We start from the raw sequence: 19,885 nt of genomic DNA, 5'->3' as shown, positions 1-19,885 counted from the left end.
AGAGACATGCCAAAATGGAATGAGAGAATAGATGTAGATAGGAAGGGTGGCAGTGAGACCTCTAGTAGCTCGATATTCTCTTGGTCTGTGGTGTCTTGGTCTTACTGAAATGGCTATTGTGAAGACCTTTTGGAAGTGTATGAGGGATAAGTAAATATCACTATGTGAGTAAGATACGGTACCAGGAAAAGGTTTCTACTTTAAAAATTTTTAATTATAAGTATAATGTTGCTTTTATTTGTAAATTTTACTTTTTTGAAATAACAATTTTCTGTTGAGGAAAACCTTTAGCGTTTCAAGCGATGAGTGATGTACACACATTTTAGGTTACGGGTTATCTAACACATGAGAAAACCGAGGCTGAGAGAGATTGATATGGCCAAGGTCACTCATGGCAGTAGTCAGTGGGAAAATCAGAACTAGATACTGTATATCTTTTATGGGCTCATTCCACAGTATAACATTACCTCACACTTAAGTTTTAGAAACTTAATTTTGAACATAAGGGGTATTGAAAAGCCATTACTAGTAAGTAATGTCTGAAAGTCCTGTTTTTAGGTAAGAGCTACACCCTATTTTTGTTGGCAAACAATGTTGCTTTCGGCTGGTGTGAGGAAATAGGCCCTTGTTCTACATGAAAAGATGGTTGTAGCCTCTTTGGAGAGCAAGTTGGTGATATCTACATCTATAAAACTAAAAACAGGGGTGCCTGGGTGTCTCAGTCGGCTAAGTGTCCAACTCTTGATTTTAGCTCAGGTCATGATCTCAGGGTCGTGCGATCAAGCCCCGTGTCGGGCTCCACACTGGGCATGGAGACTGCTTAAGATTCTCGCTCTCTCTCCCTCCCCCCACTTGTTCTCTCTCTCTCAAAAAAAAAAAAAAAACCCAAAAAACTAAAAACACATATACTTAGCAATTTCACTTTTAGCAAATGTATACAAAGATATGTACAACTCTGTTGCAGCATTATTTGTAATAATAAAAGCCTAGAAACAAAACTCTGTTCCTAGGGGGACTGGTTAACTATATGATACTGCCATAAAATGGATGACTATGCAGATGTTAAGAATGAGTTAGAGCCGTATGTGTCAGTATGAAACCATCCCTAAGAAGACTGAGAAAAGCAAAGTACAGGGCCGATGGGTGGCTTAGGCAGTCAATAACATGTCTGCATTTGGCTCTGGTCATGACCCCGGTTCCTGGGATCGAGCCCCACATCGGGATCCCCACTCAGTGGAGAGTTTGCCTCTCCCTCTCCCTCTACCGCTCCCCCTGCTTGGACTCTCTCTCTTGCAGTCAAAAAAAAAAAAAAAATCAAAAGCCATAAAAAAAAGAAAAGCAAGGTACAGAACTGTGTGTGTAACTGCAAACATTTGTTTAAAAAATAACGTGTGTGTGTTTGTGTGTGTACATGTGCACTTGTAGGTGCATCGAATATCTCTGAAGTACACAAGAAATTGAGAGAAGTCCTTGGGTCTGAGGAGGGGAACTGGTGGCTGAAAGACAGGCTTGGATAATGTAATACACAGTAACGCTTGTTGGGAGACAATTCTTCTTTCGTTCCTTGCTGGTTTTTTTCCCCAAAATTTATATAGCAAACAGTCTTGGAAGATAAAGTATCTTCCCTGTAAGCAAAAGTCAGGTTTATTTACCATCCAGTATAATAAACATAAGGTCTCCTTGCTACAGAGGTCAGGCCGGCGGCCTTACTGTTCACTAAAAGATCTGGGTTCCCTGTACACGAGGTTCCTCACTGGACCACAGCCTCCCGCATGTGCAGGCGTCTCTCGTCCGTCCTCTTTGCGTTGCCCTGTGTGATGGGAGCTATTGCTGTGGCTACTGAAGTCTCTTGTCTCTGACTCAGGAGTGTCATGCCTTCTGCCAGCATCCATAAAACTGGGCTAACTTATTAGCTTGCAAGTAGGGTAACATCTCAGACCCTTCATCGATTTTGACAAAGTACCTACTGGAAAATAACAGGAATTATTCCTTAAAATAAAAGAAGTGGAAGTCTTAGGGCTTTTTAGGTCCCGTTGTTCTGACCTGAAAATGTCAGGTTAAGAAGATAAGACCAGATCTAGAAAATGAGCCTAGATCAAAGGAATTTGCCTATGGAGGAATTGACTTCCTGCAGTGGGAGAGAACCAATATTTGTTGAGCGTTAACCATATTGAAATACACTTCAAAAATATATGGGTTGAAATATATTCTCTTTTTTTCTTTCCTCATTGTAAATCTGCACAACAGATATTCTTATCCCCATTTACAGATGAGGAAACTCAGGACCAGATGTCTTTACCTACCCAAGGTCACACTGGAGTTTATACCTGTATCTCTCTGGCCCTAAGCCATATTCTTTCCATTATAATAAACAGCTTTCTAACTTTCTTGAGGTGTTAAAGGTGACTTTCTACTTTTCCATGTAGAAATTTTCCTGTCCCATCATCACTGAAGCTCTGGCCCGTTATCTGCATAAGGGATTTCTTAGGTGTCTGTAACAATCAGATTATGTATAGGATTTTTTTTGGGGGGGGGGGTCTTTATAGGCAAACATTTTACAGCTATACTTCTCAAACTTTCTTGCTGAATAATCTCTTTTTTTTTTTGAGAGAGAGAGAGAGGGAGAGAGAACATGTGTGCGCATAAGCCTGAGTGGGGCTGGGGAGAGGGGGGAAGGAGAGGGAGAGAGAGAATCTCAAGCAGACTCCCTGCTGAGCGTGGAGCCCAACTCTGGATTTCAACTCAGGTCATGATCTCAGGGTTGTGAGATCATGACCTGAGTTGAAATTAAGAGTCAGACGCTTAACCAAGTGAGCCACCCAGGTTCCCCTCTTCCTGATAGTAGGTACCTTAGATGGATCTAGTTTGTGAGTTGAATCACAGACCTGTACCTCTGAAACAAACAATACATTATATGTTAAAAAAAAAAAAAAAGAAGAAAGTAAGAAGGGAAAAATGAAGGGGGGGGGACATCGGAGGGGGAGACAAACCATGAGAGACTCTGGCCTCTGAGAAACAAACTGACGGTTCTAGAGGGGAGGGGGTGGGGGGAGGGGTTGGCCTGGTGATGGGTATTAAGGAGGGCACGTACTGAATGGAGCACTGGGTGTTATACGCAAACAATGAATCATGGATCACTACATCAAAAACTAATGATGTATGGTGATTAATGTAACATAAAAAAAAAAAAAAGAATAAAGTGGTCCATGGCTGGTACAGCTTTCATGAGAGTTTTCTGTATTATCTTCGAAATTCATGACGATTTTACATTCTACTCTATATCTGTTGTTTCCAGAGGTCAGTAAATAATATCCTGAGTTCAGGACCAGTTGATAAAGAGGACACAGGAATCAGACAGGACATAATTAAATTGTCAGGGTTTTTTTTTTTTAACTGTGGTAAAATATACATGTAAAATTTACCATCTATTTTTTAGGTGTACAGTTCTGTGTCACTAAGTACGTTCATATAGTTGTGCAACTACCACTACTATTTTTTTTTTTTTTTAAGATTTTATTTATTTGAGAGAGAGAGTGAGAGAGCACATGAGCAGGAGGGGCAGAAGGAGAGGGAGAAGGGGACTCCCTGCTTAGCAGGGAGCCTGACACAGGGCTCGATCCTAGGACACTGAGATCATGACCTGAGCCGAAGGCAGATGCTTAACCGACTGAGCCACCCAGGCGCCTCTGTCACTACTATTCTTTAGAATTTTTCATCATCCCAAACTAAAACTCTGTACCCATTAAATAATAACTCCCTGTCCCCCACCCCAGCCTTCAGCCCCTGGCAACCAATATTCTGTCTTCTGTCCCTCTGATTTTGACTACTCTAGGTACCTCATATAAGTGAAATAATACAATATTTGTCATTTTGTGTTTGGCTTATTTCACTTAGCATAATGTCCTCAAATTTCATCCATGTTGCAGCATGTGTCAATTTCCTCCCTTTTTAAGACTGAATAATATTTGATTGCATGTATTTGCCACATTTTGTTTATCCATTCATCTGTTGATGTACATTTGGGTTGTTCCATCTTCTGGCTATTATGAATACTGCCACAGTGAACATTGGTATAACAAATACCCGTTCAAGTCCCTGCTTTCATTCTTTTGCTTATACCCAGAAGTGGAATTGTTGGATCATATAATAATTCTCGACACTTAACTTTTTGAGGAACCACCATTGCTGTTTTCCACAGCAGCTGTACCATTTTACATTCCCACCAACAGTGTAGAAGTGTTCTAGTTTCTCCACATCCTTGCCAACCCTTGTTATTTTCTGTCTTTTGTTCGGTTTTGATAATAGACATCCTAATGGATGTAGAAATAGTTTTATTACTGGGAAAGCTCACTGAAGAAAGCCGCAGCAGTTAACAGAGTAGAGAAGGTTTGCTATCTCCACCCTGGAATTAGGCACACTTATTTACCTAGTCACAGGCAGTTTGGAATACTCAGGTCTTTGCTCTGTCAGAGCAGATAAGAATGTCTTCTTCGGGTAGGAGGCAGATCCAAGAGAAAGAGCTCAGAAAGGGTGAACCGTTCATGCCCAGCTGTGGAAGGTGTCAGGGTAAGAATGGGGAGGGGAGGACAGGAACTCTCTGGAGAAGTTCTCCACATGGAAATGTGTCAGGAGGGAGCAAGTTTTTGTTTTTGTTTTAACATTTACGAGAGTTGATATTAAAAATGTTTTTACTTCTTACAGTCAACTGAATTTGCTCTAGAATGCAGTCTGGTTTTATGCTGTTCTCCCAGCCACCCAGCCCAGTTTTGGGTATGTGTAACTTAATTTGGGAAGTAAGTACATACAGGAAACAGTTCTACGTCCCCAAAGAGCAATGGTCATATGGTCACATTGGAAAGTTTTAAAAAATGTAATCTATACCTAATAATAGATAGAAATAGCTCTATGCCTGAATTATGCCACCTATTCAATATAATTGAACATTTAAAAACGGTTTTGGTTGTAAAAATAATACAATATTAAAATTGGAAAATGTGAAACAGTAAAGGGGCGAAGTAAAACCATCCATAATTCTTCCCATTTAGTGATAACCATAATTACTATTTTGTGTAGTTTTGTTCTGTACATATTCTTTATAGGCTATATAAAATTTGGTAGCCTGAAGTTTTAATGATCTTAAAAAACTTTCCCATGTTGTTAGAAACTCATAAACATTTTACTTGGTGAATACTATTCTATGGTACTTCTTTTTTTTTTAAGTATTAAATTCCAGTGGTTTAACATATAGGGTAATCTGTGGTACTACTTAATCATTCTCCTAATGTCTTTCATTGAGCTTATTTGTTTTCTTCCTCTCCATTCATTTCCTTTTTTCTTTCTTTATTATTTTTATTTTAATTATTATAAATAGTGCTACAGTGGACACAGTTGAATATCTTTGTCAAAATTTCTAATCATTTTCTTAGATTAGATGCCTGGAAGTAAAGTTCTTGGGCCCAAGAGCGTTAACATTTTTTTAAAATTTTAATTCCAGTATAATTAACATACAGTGTTATATGAGTTTCAGGTGTACAATATAGTGATTCAACAATTCTATACGTTACTCAGTGCAAAGAGCATTAACATCTTTAAGGCTTTTAGCAGGAAGGGAGTACCTTTCACTTGACTTCATACTTTTGGGTATAGACTAAAACACAGTTGGAATTAGAATTTGTTTTATCTGAGATTGATTTGAGTGTATAGACTGTGAGTTGATTTTTTATTTTATTTTATTTTATTTTTGCCAGCTACTCAGAATTGTCTTGTGGTTTTATAGAAACATTCTGCTGCTATCTTCCCATTGCTTAAATCATTCAACAGAGATTTCTTGAAACTTGTTATATCCCAGGCTATCTACTAGGTGCTGCAAGTAATACTGGGATGAGTAAGAAGCAGTCTCTGCTCTGCAGAATTTCTTTTTACAGCAGAAGGAGGTACATGTGTTGCAGTCACTCCCATCTGTTGTCAGTTGCTTTTTGCTTAGCTAAGCTGGCTGCTATCTCCCTTCATCATGCTATTTATGCTATCAAGGGAGTGAACCAAAACTAAACTAATTTTGGAGGACAGTTTTTGCTTAGTAGAAAATAGGAATTTTGATCTGTGGCTTGACGACAGCTTGCTTGAATTCCTGTCTGCAGTTAAATGTGTTAAGGTGTCCAAGACTAATTCCTCTTCCTGAGCTCTGGAAGCCACCTCTCATATTTTCCTCTTTCTCCTGAATCTTGAGTCTTTCTATCTCCTTCTCTTTGGGTACTTAGAACTACCCTGTCTTAAGCCCACATCCTTTTAACCAGTCCTATTTCTCCCAGTCAGTCTCTCTTAATTATTACTGCCAGCTGGCTGTGCCTTCATCATTCCATTGATCTGTTGTCTCTTGGTTGTTAAATCTAATAGAAACTTCTTAGTCTTCATCTTATTTCACCCCTCAGTAGCTTTGAACATGCTTGACCACAAACTTATTTGAAATACTCCTTTTCTTCCTACTACTTAGCTACTTCTTATCCTTTCTCTGTACTCCCCTTGCCTCTAAAACTTTTCCTTAGGGTTCTTTCTTAGACTCTGTTCCATCTCTTGTTATTTTATAATCCTTCTTGGGTGATTTTATTTGCTCTCATGGCTTCAAAACCAGTACATGCTTATATGCTGATTACTACCAAATCTATATGTCCAACCCAAATCATGCTACCTTATTGTATATCTCCCTATGTAAGTCCCACATATCCCTGAAATTCAACATGTGAAATTAGAACAAACCCAAAACTTCCCAGTGAAGGTATTAGTATCTGCACAGTTGTTCCAGCTAGAAATCCAGTGGTGGCCCTGTCCCTTCTGTCTCACCCTTACTCTCACTGTCGATCTCTTTCTCACTTCACATCCAGTCACATCCAGTCATTTCAGCCTCAGTCACTATCGACTCCTGTGTCTGTTTAGTGAATCCTATGTCTTTAGTGAAATACCTTTCCCATTTGTATGACAGCTAAAAACACAGTCCCAATGTGTCTCTCCTCCAATAGGAGCCCTTGTCATTGTCTTTTTCTTCAAGGAGATATATTTCTCTTATATTAGATTATGGTTTGGGGATGGAGCGAAATTGCCTTATTTTCCCATCCTTTTCAGTGTATTTCCAGAGTGCTTTGCATTTAGAAGGTACTGAGTAATTGCGCTGAACTGAAATGAAAGGATTGGAAACTATTCAGAAAGTAGCTTAACTTTAAAAGCTATGTATCTTCCTTAAGTCTGATCAAGAAGGGGTAAGGAATAAGTATGTTATAGTAATGGAGACTTAGGAATTGAAATAATCATTATTAACTTATTTCAGAGAAGATGAGGCTCACATTAACTCTAATAATGCCACTTGGCATAGTTCAGTTAATCGGTTGTTTTTATAGACTATCGGCCTCTAGTACTAATCCCAATTGAATGTTAACAAGTTTAGAAGATCGGAATATACCCAATTTGTTGAGCAGTATAGTTGCTGAAGGACTGAAAAAGAAATTAACTTTTTCATAGCTTATTTTTTAGTGTATTAGTCTTTTGGACCATCATTTCCACCTCATAGAACACAAAATAGTAGTATGATATGATCAGATATGTGTGTTCCCACTTGAACAACTAGATTTTGTTCCTTTTAACAGGTACATTAAAAATCTCCTATAAAACATCACACATTTTATTTTATTTTTTAAAAGATTTTATTTATTTATTTTAGAGAGAGTGTGCATGAGCAGGGGGAGGGAGAGGAAGAGGGAAAGAATCTCAAGCACACTCCATGCTGAGCACGGAGCCCGACGTGGGGCTCGATCTCACAACACTGATATCATGACCTGAGCTGAAACCGAGAGTCAGAACCTTAACTGACTGAGCCACCCAGGTGCCCCTTTTTTATTTTTTTATTTAAATTTTACTTAGTGGGTGCCTGGGTGGCTCAGATGGTTAAGCGTCTGCCTTCTGCTCAAGTCGCGATCCCAGGGTCCTGGGATCGAGTTCCGCATCGGGATCCCTGCTCAGTAGGGAGCCTGCTTCTCCCTCTGCCTCTCTCTCTCTCTGTCTCTTATGAATAAATAAATAAAATCTTTAAATAAATAAATAAATTTTACTTAGTTAACATACAGTGCAGTATTGGTTTCTGGAGTAGAATTCAGTGATTCATCACTTACATACAACACCCAGTGATCATTGCAACCCATTTAGCCCATCACCCATCCAGCCCATCCCCCACCCACCTCCCTCCGTCAACCCTCAGTTTGTTCTCGGTTGTTCAGAGTCTCTTACAGTTTGTTTCCCTCTCTCTTTTTTCCCCCCTTCCCATATGTTCATCTGTTTTCCTCCTTAAATTCCACAAATGATGAGATCATATGGTATTTGTCTTCTCTGACTTACTTAGCATAATATGCTCTAGCTCCATCCACATTGTTGCAAATGGCAAGATTTCATTCTTTTTGATGGGCAAGTAATAATCCATTGTATATATATACCACATCTTTATCCATTTATCAGTCGATGGACATTTGGACTCTCTCCATAGTTTGGCTATTATTGATAGTGCTGCTATAAACATAGGGGTGCTTGTACCCCTTTGAATCTGTATTTTTGTATCCTTTGGGTAAATACCTAGTAGTGTAATTGTTGGATCATAGGGTAGTTCTATTTTCTTTACTTTTTAAGGAGCCTCCATACTGTTCTCCAGAGTGACGGCACCAGATTGCATTCCCACCAACAGTGCAAGAGGGTTCCCCTTTCTCCACATCCTCGCCAACAGCTGTTTTTTCTTGTATTGTTCATTTTAGCCATTCTGACAGGTGTGAGGTGATATCTCATCGTGGTTTTGATTTGTATTTCCCTGATGATGAGTGATGTTGAGCATCGTTTCATGTGTGTAAGCCATCTGATTGTCTTCTTTGGGAAAGTGTCTATTCCTGTCTTCTGCTCATTTCTTAACTGGATTATTTATTTTTTGGGTGTCGAGTTTGATAAATTTTTTATAGATTTTGAATACTAACCCTGTTAGCACATATGCCGTTTACAAATATCTTCTCCCATTCTATAGGTTGCACTTTTAATTTTGTTGATTGTTTCCTTCACTGTGCAGAAGCTTTTTATCTCAAGTCCCAATAGTTCAGTTTTGCCTTTGTTTCCCTTGCCTCCGGCGATGTGTCTAGTAAGAAGTTGCTACGGCCAATGTCAAAGAGGTTGCTGCCTGTGTTCTCATCTAGGATTTTGATGGATTCCTGTCTCACATTTAGGTCTTTCATCCATTTTGAGTTTCTTTTTGTGTATGGTTTAAGAAAGTGGTCCAGTTTCATTCTTCTGCATGTCACTGTCCAGTTTTCCTAACACCATTTGTTGAAGAGACTTTTTTCCATTGGATATTTTTTCCTGCTTTGTCAAAGATTAGTTGACCATATAGTTTGGGTCCATTTCTGAGCTCTCTATTATGTTCCATTGATCTATGAGTCTGTTTTTGTGCCTGTACCATACTCACTTGATGTCTTGAAATCTGGAATCATGATGCCTCCAGTTTTGGGTTTTTTGTTTTTCTTTTTTTTTCAAAATTGCTTTGACTATTTGGGGTCTTTTTTGGTTCCATACAAATTTTAGGATTGTTTGTTCTAGCTTTGTGAAAAATGCTGGTGGTATTTTGATAGGGATTTTATTAAATGTGTAGCTTGCTTTGGGTAATATAGACATTTTAACAATGTTCTTCCAAACCATGAGCATGGAGTGCTTTTCCACTTCTTTGTGTCCTCTTCAGTTTCATAAGTGTTGTGTAGTTTTCAGAGAACAGATCTTTTACTTCTTTAGTTAGGTTTATTCCTAGGTATCTTACTGTTTTTGGTGCAGTTGCAAAGGGGATTGATTCCTCGATTTCTTTTTCTGCTGCTTTATTGATTTCTGCATATTGATTTTATATCCTGCAGCTTTGCTGAATTCATGTATTAGTTCTAGCAATTTTTTGGTGGAGTCTTTTGGGTTTTCTACATAGATTATCATGTCATCTGCAAATAGTGAAAGTTTGACTCCTTCCCTGCTGATTTGGATGCCTTTTATTTCTTTTTGTTGCCTGATGGCTGAGGCTAAGGCTTCCAGTACTATGTTAAATAGTAATAGTGAGAGTGGACATCCTTGTCTTGTTCCTGACCGTAGAGGAAAAGCTCAGTTTTTCCCTGGGAATGATGCTGTGGGTCTTTTGTATATGGCCTTTATTGATGTTGAGATCAATAAAGATCAATAGTTCCAACTATCCCTTTGTTGAGGGTTTTTATCAAGGATGGATGCTATGTTTCGTCAAATGCTTTTTCTGTATCTATTGACAGGATCATATGGTTCTTATCCTTTCTTTTATTAATGTGGTGTATCACGTTGATTAATTTGCAAATATTGAACCACCCCTGCAGTCCCAGAATAAATCCCACTTGATTGTGGTGAATAATTCTTTTAATATACTGTTGAATTCAATTTGCTAGTATTTTATTGAGAATTTTTGCATCCATGTTCATCAGGCCTATACTTTCCTTCTAGTGGGGTCTTTGGTTTTGGAATCAGGGTGATGCTGGCTTTGTAGAATGAGTGTGGAAGTTTTCCTTCCATTTCTATTTTTTGGAGCAGTTTGAGAAGAGTAGGTATTAACTGTTCTTTAAATGTCTGTTAGAATTCCCCTGGGAAGCCATCTGGTTCAGAACTTTTGTTTTTTGGGAGATTTTTGATAACTGATTCAATTTCTTTGCTGGTTATGGATCTGTTCAAATTTTTCTTTTTTTTTTTTTTTTTTTATAAATATTTATTTATTTGAGAGAGAGAGAATGAGAGACAGAGAGCATGAGAGGGAGGGGGGTCAGAGGGAGAAGCAGACTCCCCGCTGAGCAGGGAGCCCGATGCGGGACTCAATCCCAGGACTCCAGGATCATGACCTGAGCCGAAGGCAGTCGCTTAACCAACTGAGCCACCCAGGCGCCCTGTTCAAATTTTTCTATTCCTGTTTCAGTTTTGGTAGTTTGTAAGTTTCTAGGAATTTGTCCATTTTTTCCAGATAGCCCAGTTTATTGCTATAAAATTTTTCATAGTATTCTTCTATAATTGTTTGTATTTCTGTGGTGTTGCTTGTGATCTCTCTTCTTTCCTTTATGATTTTATCTATTTGGGTCCTTTCTCTTTTCTTTTTGGTAAGTCTGGCTAGGGGTTTATCAATTTTATTAATTCTTTCGAAGAACCAGCAATTAGTTTTGTTGATCTGTTCTACTGGTTTTTGTTGTTGTTGTTGTTTTGTTTCTTTATCATTTATTTCTGCTCTAATCTTTATTATTTCCCTTCTGCTGGCTTTAGGTTTTATTTGCTGTTCTCTTTTTAGCTCTCTTAGGTGTAAGGAAAGGTTGTGTATTTGAGACTTTTCTTGCTTCTTGAGGTAGGCCTGTATTGCAACATACTTCCCTCTTAGGACTGCCTTTGCTGCATCCCAAAGGTTTTGGACTACCGGGTTTTCATTTTCATTTGCTTCCCTGTATTTTTTTTTATTTCTTTGATTTACTGTTAATCCAGTCATTTTTTTTTTTTTTAAGATTTTATTATTTATTTGTCAGAGAGAGATAGAAAGAGCACAAACAGGGGGCACGGCAGGCAGAGGGAGAAGCAGTCTCCCTGAGCAGGGAGCTGCTGTGGTACTCATTCCCAGGACCCTGGGATCATGACCTGAGCCGAAGGCAGACGCTTAACCACCTGAGCCACCCAGGCGTCCCTAGTAGGATGTTCTTTCATTTCCATGTATTTGAAGTCTTTCCAAATTTTTTTTTGTGGTTGATTTCAAGTTTCATAGCATTTTGGCCTGAAAATATGCATGGTATGATCTCGATCTTTTTGTACTTTTGAAGGCTGATTTGTGACCCAGTATGTGATCTCTTCTGGAGAATGTTCCATGTGCACTCGAAGAGAGTATGTATTCTGCTTTAGGATAAAATGTTCTGAATATATCTGTTAAGTCTATCTGGTCCAGTGTGTCATTCAAAGTCATTGTTTCCTTGTTGATTTTCTGCTTAGATGATCTATCCATTGCTGTACGTGGGGTGGTAAAGTCCACTACTATTATTGTATTGTAATCAATGAGTTTCTTTATGTTTATTATTAATTGGTTTATATATTTGGGTGCTCCCAAGTTGGGGGCATAAATATTTACAATTGTTAGATCTTCTTGAATGATAGACTCTTTAATTATGATATAATGCCCTTCTTCATCTCTTGTTACAGTCTCTATTTTAAAATCTAGTTTGTCTGATACTAAGTATGGCTACTCCAGCTTTCTTTTGACATCCATTAGCATAGTAGATGGTTCTCCATCCCCTCACTTTTTCTTTTTTCTTTTTCTTTTTTTAAGATTTTATTGATTTGATAGCAGAGAGAGCACATGAGCAGGGAAGGGGGGGTAGGGGGCAAAAGGAGAGGGAGAAACAGACTCCCCACTGAGCAGGGAGCCTGACGAGGGGCTTGATCCCAGGACCCCAGGGTCACGACCTGAGCCAAAGACAGACCTTTAACCAACTGAGCCCCCCAGACGCCCCTCCATCCCCTCACTTTCAATCTGTAGGTGTCTTTAGGTTTAAAATGAGTCTCTTGTAGGCAGCATATAGATGGATCTTGTTTTTTTATCCATTCTGATACCCTGTGTCTTTTGATTGGAGCATTTAGTCCATTTACATTGAGAGTGATTATTGAAAGATATGCATTTAGTGTTATTGTATTACCTGTAGAGTTGGTGTTTCTGGTGATGTTCTCTGGTCCTTTCTAGTTTTTGTTGCTTTTGGTCTTTTTACCCCACTCAAGAGCCCCCCCCCCCCAATATTTCTTGCAGGGCTAGTTTAGTGGTCATGAACTCCTTTAGTTTTTGTTTGTCTGGGAAAGTCTGTCCCTAACCCTTCCATTCTGAATGACAGCCCTGCTGGATAAAGAATTCTTGGCTGCATATTTTTCCCATTTAGCCCGTTGACTATTTCCTGCCACTACTTCTGGCCTGTCACATTTCTGTGGACAGATCTGCTGCGAACCTTATCTGTTTTCCCTAGTAGGTTAAGGACTTTTTTTATCCCTTGCTGCTTTCAAGACTCTTTCCTTGTCTGTGTATTTTGTGAATTTGACTATGATACGCCTTGGCGATGGTCAGCTTTTGTTGAATTTAATGGGAATTCTCTGTGTTTCTTGGATTTTGATGTTTGTGTCCTTCCCCAGATTAGAGAAGTTTTCAACTATAATCTGTTCAAATATACCTTCTGCACCTTTTTCTCTCTCTTCATCTTCTGGAATGCCTATGATACAAATGTTACTACATTTTAATAAGTCACTGAATTCCCTAAGTCTACTGTTGTGGTCCATTACCTTTCTTACCCTCTTCTTTTTGGCTTCATTATTTTCCATAATTTTATCTTCTGTATCACTGCTTTGCTCCTCTGCTTTGTCCATCCTCATTTTTGTAGCCTCCATTTGAGATTGCCTCTTGGTTACAGCGTTTTAAATTTTGGCCTGACTAGATTTTAGTTCTTTTATCTCTGCAGTAAGGGATTCTTTAGTGTCTTCTGTGCTTTTCTCAAGCCCAGCTAGTATCCGTACAATTGTTTTAAATTCTAGTTCAGACATCTTACTTATATCTACATTGATTAAATCTCTGGTCATTATTTCTTCCTGTTCTTTCTTTTGAGGTGAATTCCTCTGTCTTGTCATTTTAGAGAGAGACAAAAAAAGGAAAATAAAACAATTTTAAAAAAATCGAGGAAAAAGGAAAAAAGTACATAAAGGAAGCTAGATCCTAGGTATGTTTTGGTCTGCTTGTTACAGAAAGCTCGATTGAAAAAGGTAGGGACGCCTGGGTGGCTCAGTTGGTTGAATGGCCAACTCTTGATTTCGACTCAGGTCATGATCTCAGGGTCCTAGGATGGAACCTTGCATCAGGCTCTGTGCTCAGCGGGAGTCTGCTTGAGAATTCTATCTCTCCTCCCTTTGCCCCTCCTCTATTCATGCTCTCTCTTTCTCTCTCAAATAAATACATCTTAAAAAAAAAAAAAGCTAGAAAGAAAAGAAAAAGAAAAATACAGTTAAAACATTAAAAATTGCTTTCTGTATCTAAAAAACAAAACAAAAACAGATAAAAACAAAAGGAACAAAACCCAAAGGCTGCTAGATCTTGTTTCCCTTAGTGCTGAAGATTTGCAGCACTCTGTGATCAGTAGACTTGGTGTGTGAGGGGGTTTGTGCTGGTCCTCTGGTGGGGGGCCCGCTGCTCTGATTCTCAGGTGGAATTGCCCTAGTGGAGATGCTCCTGCAGGGTGAAGAGGAGCGGGGCTTGATGTAGTGGCTCCGTTCTCCACTTGGTGGCGCTGTTTAGCTCACTGAGATGGATCAAGCTAGGGGAGGGGGGGAATGGCTTTGACCTGTTCTCTCCAGAGCAGGAAATGTGTGCCCAAACAGTGATGCCCAAACAGTGATGCCCAAACAGTGATGACCCTGTCTGTGTTACTGGTTTCTGTCACATCCCCGCCTTCACCTTGTGTCCTCGCTGTCCTCCTGCCAAATGGTGCAGCACTCCTGTGTTTTATCTCGGGTGTGGTTGTGTTTCGAAATCCCACACTTCAGAGACCCCCCGGGGCACAGACCCGCACTGATCCTCTGGGGGAGGGTCTCCCTGCTTTGTGGCCAGTGCCAGCTTGTCGCAGGAGAGCTGCGCCATCTCTCAGCAGTTTGGAGTTTATTGTAGATCACAACACGCAGCTGGTGCCGGGGTTTGCAGCCCTCAGTCGGAGTCTTTGTTCCTATACTGGTGAGTGGGACAGCTTGATGGCGCCTGCAGGGCCCTTTGCCCGTGGAGAGGCCGTGTCACCTCTACCAAATGCACACCAGGCAGGGGTACTGCTTCTCCCTGTGTGACCCTGGAGATCCTCAGGCTGTCTGCTGCTGGGGCTCAGCCCTGCTCTCCCATTGGAGCACCGCTCAGTTCCCCAGGCACAAACCTGGCAATGTCTCAGACTTCAGAAGCTTCAAAATCTGCACTTCACTGTTTATAGAAAACTGGCAGTATTGTAACCCTCTCCTTTCTCCTCATCCATGGTTTGGGGAATAGTTTTCTTGTTCAGTCCCCTGCATGTGTTTTTACTCTTTTTTTCTTTTCTTTTTTTTCCTGTGCTTTCTCTCTCCTCCTTCTCTCTTGATGCTCCCTCCACTGTCAGGGCGTCCTCCCCTGGGCAGTGCCCATGGCTCTTTTCTCCCACAAACTCTGCAGCTCCTATGTTGCACAGGTCATTTTTCTGGTTTGTAGATGTGCAGCTTTGTTCTCTAAGACTTCCAATCGATTTCTTGGGTGTTCAGATTTGATATTTATCAAGCAGTGTTCCAGGGAGGAGGCAAGCTTAGGGTCGCCCTACTCCTCAGCCATATTACCTCTCCAAAATTCACACATTTTAAATGGGAGCAAAGCATAAGGGTTAGAGGTACTACATGAAGAGTCATTTCTAAGGAGGCAAGAGGAGAAAGGGAAGAGTGAACAAAAGGTGTTCACTCACAAAGCTCTTTATACTGGCCACCAGATGGCGCCGTTGTTCCACATCTGCTGCTTGCACTGACGGGAAGGGGGGGAAGAGGAAGGATGAGAGAAAGCAGGACAGGGCCAACCAGCTATTTCAAAAGAGTAGGATATTCTTAATTCTTAAGTTGATTCTTTGCAGCCTCAGAGGTCTGTTTCATGAAGTAAAAGCAGGCCTGCAGTTTATAATTAATTGCACATTTGAATATCATAGCCATGTCAATATCGCCCTTGTAATTTTTGTGAGAAAGTTAACTCTTTAGATACAAGCATCAACAAAATATTAACATTTAAAAAATTGAACATAAAACATTGTACTGTGAAGTATAATAAGGATATACTTTAATTTTATTTCGGGAATGATGCTACCAGAATTGTACTGTTAAAAATTCACTGATAGTTATTAAACGACTGATATAAATAACTTAGATGTGACCAAAATGAGGATTAGCTTTAGTAATAGGAGAGACTGGACAAAAGTAAAGGAGATGAGGCATTATCGTCAATTACTTAGAAATGAAATTTTTATTTATTTATTTATTTTTCAGTTGTACTGAGGTTTTAAGAAAGATTCTTTCCACAGTTCACATATGCATTTAAAGAATATAATTGTCAGGGCGCCTGGGTGGCTCAGTCTTTAAGCGTCTGCCTTCTGCTCAGGTCATGATCCCAGGGTCCTGGGATCGAGGCCCGCATCGGGCTCCCTGCTCAGCGGGAAGCCTGCTTCTCCCTCTCCTACTCCCCCTGTTTGTGTTCCTGCTCTCGCTATCTCTCTCTCTGTCAAATAAATAAATAAAATCTTTAAAAAAAAAAAAATATATATATATATATATATATATATAATTGTCTTAGAACCAGAGGAATTGAACTATAATTGAGTTGTAATATTTTTGTTCTATGCTAATAGTCATAGTATAGTTATGAAGGCTTGATGTAGAGAAGCTAGATTATAAGGGTTCAGAAAACCAAAAATGGTGAATTATGGAATGTTTTGGTACTTTGAAGAAATATTTAATTTAGGTCGTGTGGCACCTTAGGCTTTTTGTGGATGGATGCAGAATATGTATGTATGTATAAATAAATAAATAAGGAAAATACAGGTTAGAATGAACAAATAAGTTTTTTCTTAAATTAAGATATAATTGACATACAACATTATATCAGTTTCAGACACAACTTAATTTGATAATTGTATACATTGTGAAATGACCACAATAAGTCTAGTAAATATACTTCTTTTTTTCTTGTGATGAGAACCTTTAAGAGCAGCTGCTCTCTTAGCAACTTTCAAATATGCAACATAGTATTTTTAATATACTTACTGTGCTGGACATTATATCTCCAGGACTTACTTATTTTATAATTGGAAGTTTGTATCTTTTAACCACTTTCATCCATTTTACTTACTACTCCACCCCTGGCAACCATCAATCTGTTCTCTGTATCTATGAGTCCTTTTTTGAAAATCATTTTTGGGGTGCCTGGCTGACTTAGGCAATGGAGCATGCACTCAGAGTTGTGAGTTCAAGCCCCACATTTTGTGTAGAGATAACTTAAAAATAAAAAATTCTTTAAAAAAAATTTTTTTTTATTTTTAGGGTCCACATATAATTGAAGGAGTGTTTTGAGGGCAAAAACAGTTGAGGGGCGCTGAGCTGAGTGTTAAATACCTAAAACAGGAAGAACTCTGGGAAGTTATTTTTGGGCAAAATCCATGAGCATTGGGATTCCTGTGACCCCAAAGAGCTGTTTAAGCCTGAAGCTTGGGAAAGATGTGGGAGCCAGACAAGAAAAATATCTTCATGCTTTTTTAAGTACCGGTGGAACTGAAAGAAATAGCTTTACTGTGACCTGGGGCTGTAACTAGATGAACTCTAGCAAAAAACCCAAGGGGCTGGGTTTCCAGAGAATCCTTTCTTCTAGATGTGGGCTCTAGAAAGTATTGAAATGAGAATTCAGCTGGTACTGTCAGTTTTAACATGACATAACATATAACTATCAGAACTTTGGGTTGGCATTTTAGAAGTGGATAACCTTTGTCTTCTTGAGATTAGTGACCTTATGAAACCCAAAGGACTTGAGTAGTTTCACTTAATAAACAGTATTGCTTGCTAGCCTTAGAATGAAAGAAAAATATAGAAAAAAAACAACATAGTCATGGGCTCAATTCTTTATTTTTAGATTTGATCTTTATTTTCAAGCACTTTGAAGAAATGAGATTAGAAAGACACTCAATATTGAGTTTATTCCTGAGGCATCCCCCTACTCACTCCCCAGTAATAGCTACAAGAATCTTATAATCAATTTGGTCATTTCATTTTCCAGAGAGAGTCTTTATCTTCAGCCCTTTTTATTTGTCATTGAGATCAAGCTAAATCTGTTTTGAACTTTGTTCTATTAGTTGTGCCAGCTCTTCCTTGCTTTTTGCCTTTAATATGTCCATGTTTTAAAAGTTGCCGGTTGTCTCACTCTTTCAGTTTCCTTTGTGCTGGTTAGCTGAAATTTTATCAAGTATGCTCTGTGACTTAGGGATAGTAAAGAAAATTAATGATGAATATCCATTGCATTTTATAGTGTAAAATTAAAACTTTGGGTGAGTTTTAAAGGAATTCTAATGTAAATTATGAAATAAAGAATGTATCAACAAGATATGTCAATGTAGGTCTCACTTTACTTTTCATAAGTATAAGGAACCTTAAAATGTTGGAAAAGAAATATCAGTGAGATTTTCAAAAGCCACTGTATTTTCAAGAGCCACTATAGCAGAATATATGTGTAATATGTGAAAAAATGGGGCAGGAAGTAAAACTCAGTTGTAATAAGGCCTCAATCAAAATCTTTCCAATGGCAAAACTTGTAGAGAGTGTTTTGCCTCATACTTGTCTGATGTAGAGTGGGAGTGAGGTGTCACACTCTCATCAAAAACAGGACCTTCATTTTGGAAGCCCAAAGAATCAGAGACAGAACAGATTGGCCTCTCATGTGTCCCACCAGAGTGAGGAGGCACTATTCAATTTAGAGACCTTTTTTGGCTTTCTAGAACCATAAAACTATTTTATTTCTTTAGTATTGAATTGTTATAAAATATTTTTATTTAAAATCATATTTATAGTATATTTGTTTTATATTTGTGTAATTTTATATTTATATAATGATTTCCTATTTGAAATATTATATATAATAATTTACATGGGATTATATTTGTTCTGAAGAAATCTGGTAAAATAAAGACGTATGGATATCAAATTTGGGGGATTAAAAATACCTCTTTGTTAATCTATAAATCTTAACTTCTGAAGCAAGTTTGAGGCATTTGTAAAACACATATGTATCTATAGCTATTTTTAAAACTGTTCAGTTAACTTCCTGATAGTTCTTCTAATTTTTATTGACTTTTTGGTGCATTCTGATCTTTTTGAAACAGTGATCACATGGAAAATGTATATGGCTACCTAATGAAGTACACCAACCTTGTCACTGGGTGGCAATACAGGTAAGTGATTATCCTGTGTCACATCTCTCTCCTAAGAGACCAGAAGTGGGGCTGATAATTTTATATTCTGATGTTACTTCTGTACAAACATGGATGGGAAACCTTTTAGAAAAGAATTTACAGTTATTTAAAGTCTGATGAATTCTCCTTTTTAGAGGGTGAGAGGAGTTGACATCTGTCCAGATGGCGCCCTCCAGATGCCTCAGAAGTTAATATTTTTTTTTATTAAAGAATAATTGACATGCAATATTGTATTAGTTTCAGGTGTACAACATAGTGACTTGATATTTATGTATATTACAAAATGGTCACTTGAGTAAGTCTAGTTACCATCTGTCACCATACCAAATTATTATAGTATTATTGATTGTATTCCCTATGCCAGACATTGTATCCCTTCATCTTATTTTATAACTGGAAGATTGTACCTCTTAATCCTCTTTACCTATATTGTTTATCCTCCCATCCCTCCTGTCCTCTAACAACCACCAGTTTGTTCTCTATATCGATAAATCTGTTTCTGTTTTGTTTGTTGGTTTTGTTTTTTAGATTCCACACATAAATGAAGTCATTCAGTATTTGTTTCTGTCTGACTTATTTCAGTTAACATAATACCCTCTAAGTTCATCCAGGAAGTCACCAAGGGCAAGATTTCTTTCCTTTTTATGGCTTAGTAGTATACCATATTTGTGTGTGTGTGTGTGTGTGTGTGTGTGTGTGTGTGTGTGTGTGTGTGTCTGTACCACATCTTTATCCATTCATCTGTCGATGGACACTTGGGCTGCTGCCATAGTTTGGCTATTGTCAATAATGCTGCAATAAATGTAGGGGTGCATATATCC

General features: G+C 38.6%; 1 protein-coding gene across 1 annotated transcript in view; it reads left to right on the top strand.

The window, feature by feature from the left end:
- OSBPL11 (oxysterol binding protein like 11) overlaps positions 1 to 19,885 on the top strand; it is a 98,250-nt gene that overhangs the window by 17,122 nt on the left and 61,243 nt on the right. The window contains exon 2 of the mRNA XM_032406753.1: positions 18,975 to 19,043. Within this exon, the coding sequence (XP_032262644.1) occupies positions 18,975 to 19,043 (69 nt within the window). The remainder of the gene's footprint in view (positions 1 to 18,974; positions 19,044 to 19,885) is intronic.

Source organism: Phoca vitulina, unplaced genomic scaffold (genome assembly GCF_004348235.1).
Source record: "Phoca vitulina isolate PV1807 unplaced genomic scaffold, GSC_HSeal_1.0 scaffold8, whole genome shotgun sequence".
Lineage (NCBI taxonomy): Eukaryota > Metazoa > Chordata > Mammalia > Carnivora > Phocidae > Phoca > Phoca vitulina.
The sequence above is the reverse complement of the archived record's forward strand: the minus strand, read 5'-3'. Positions and strand labels throughout refer to the sequence as shown.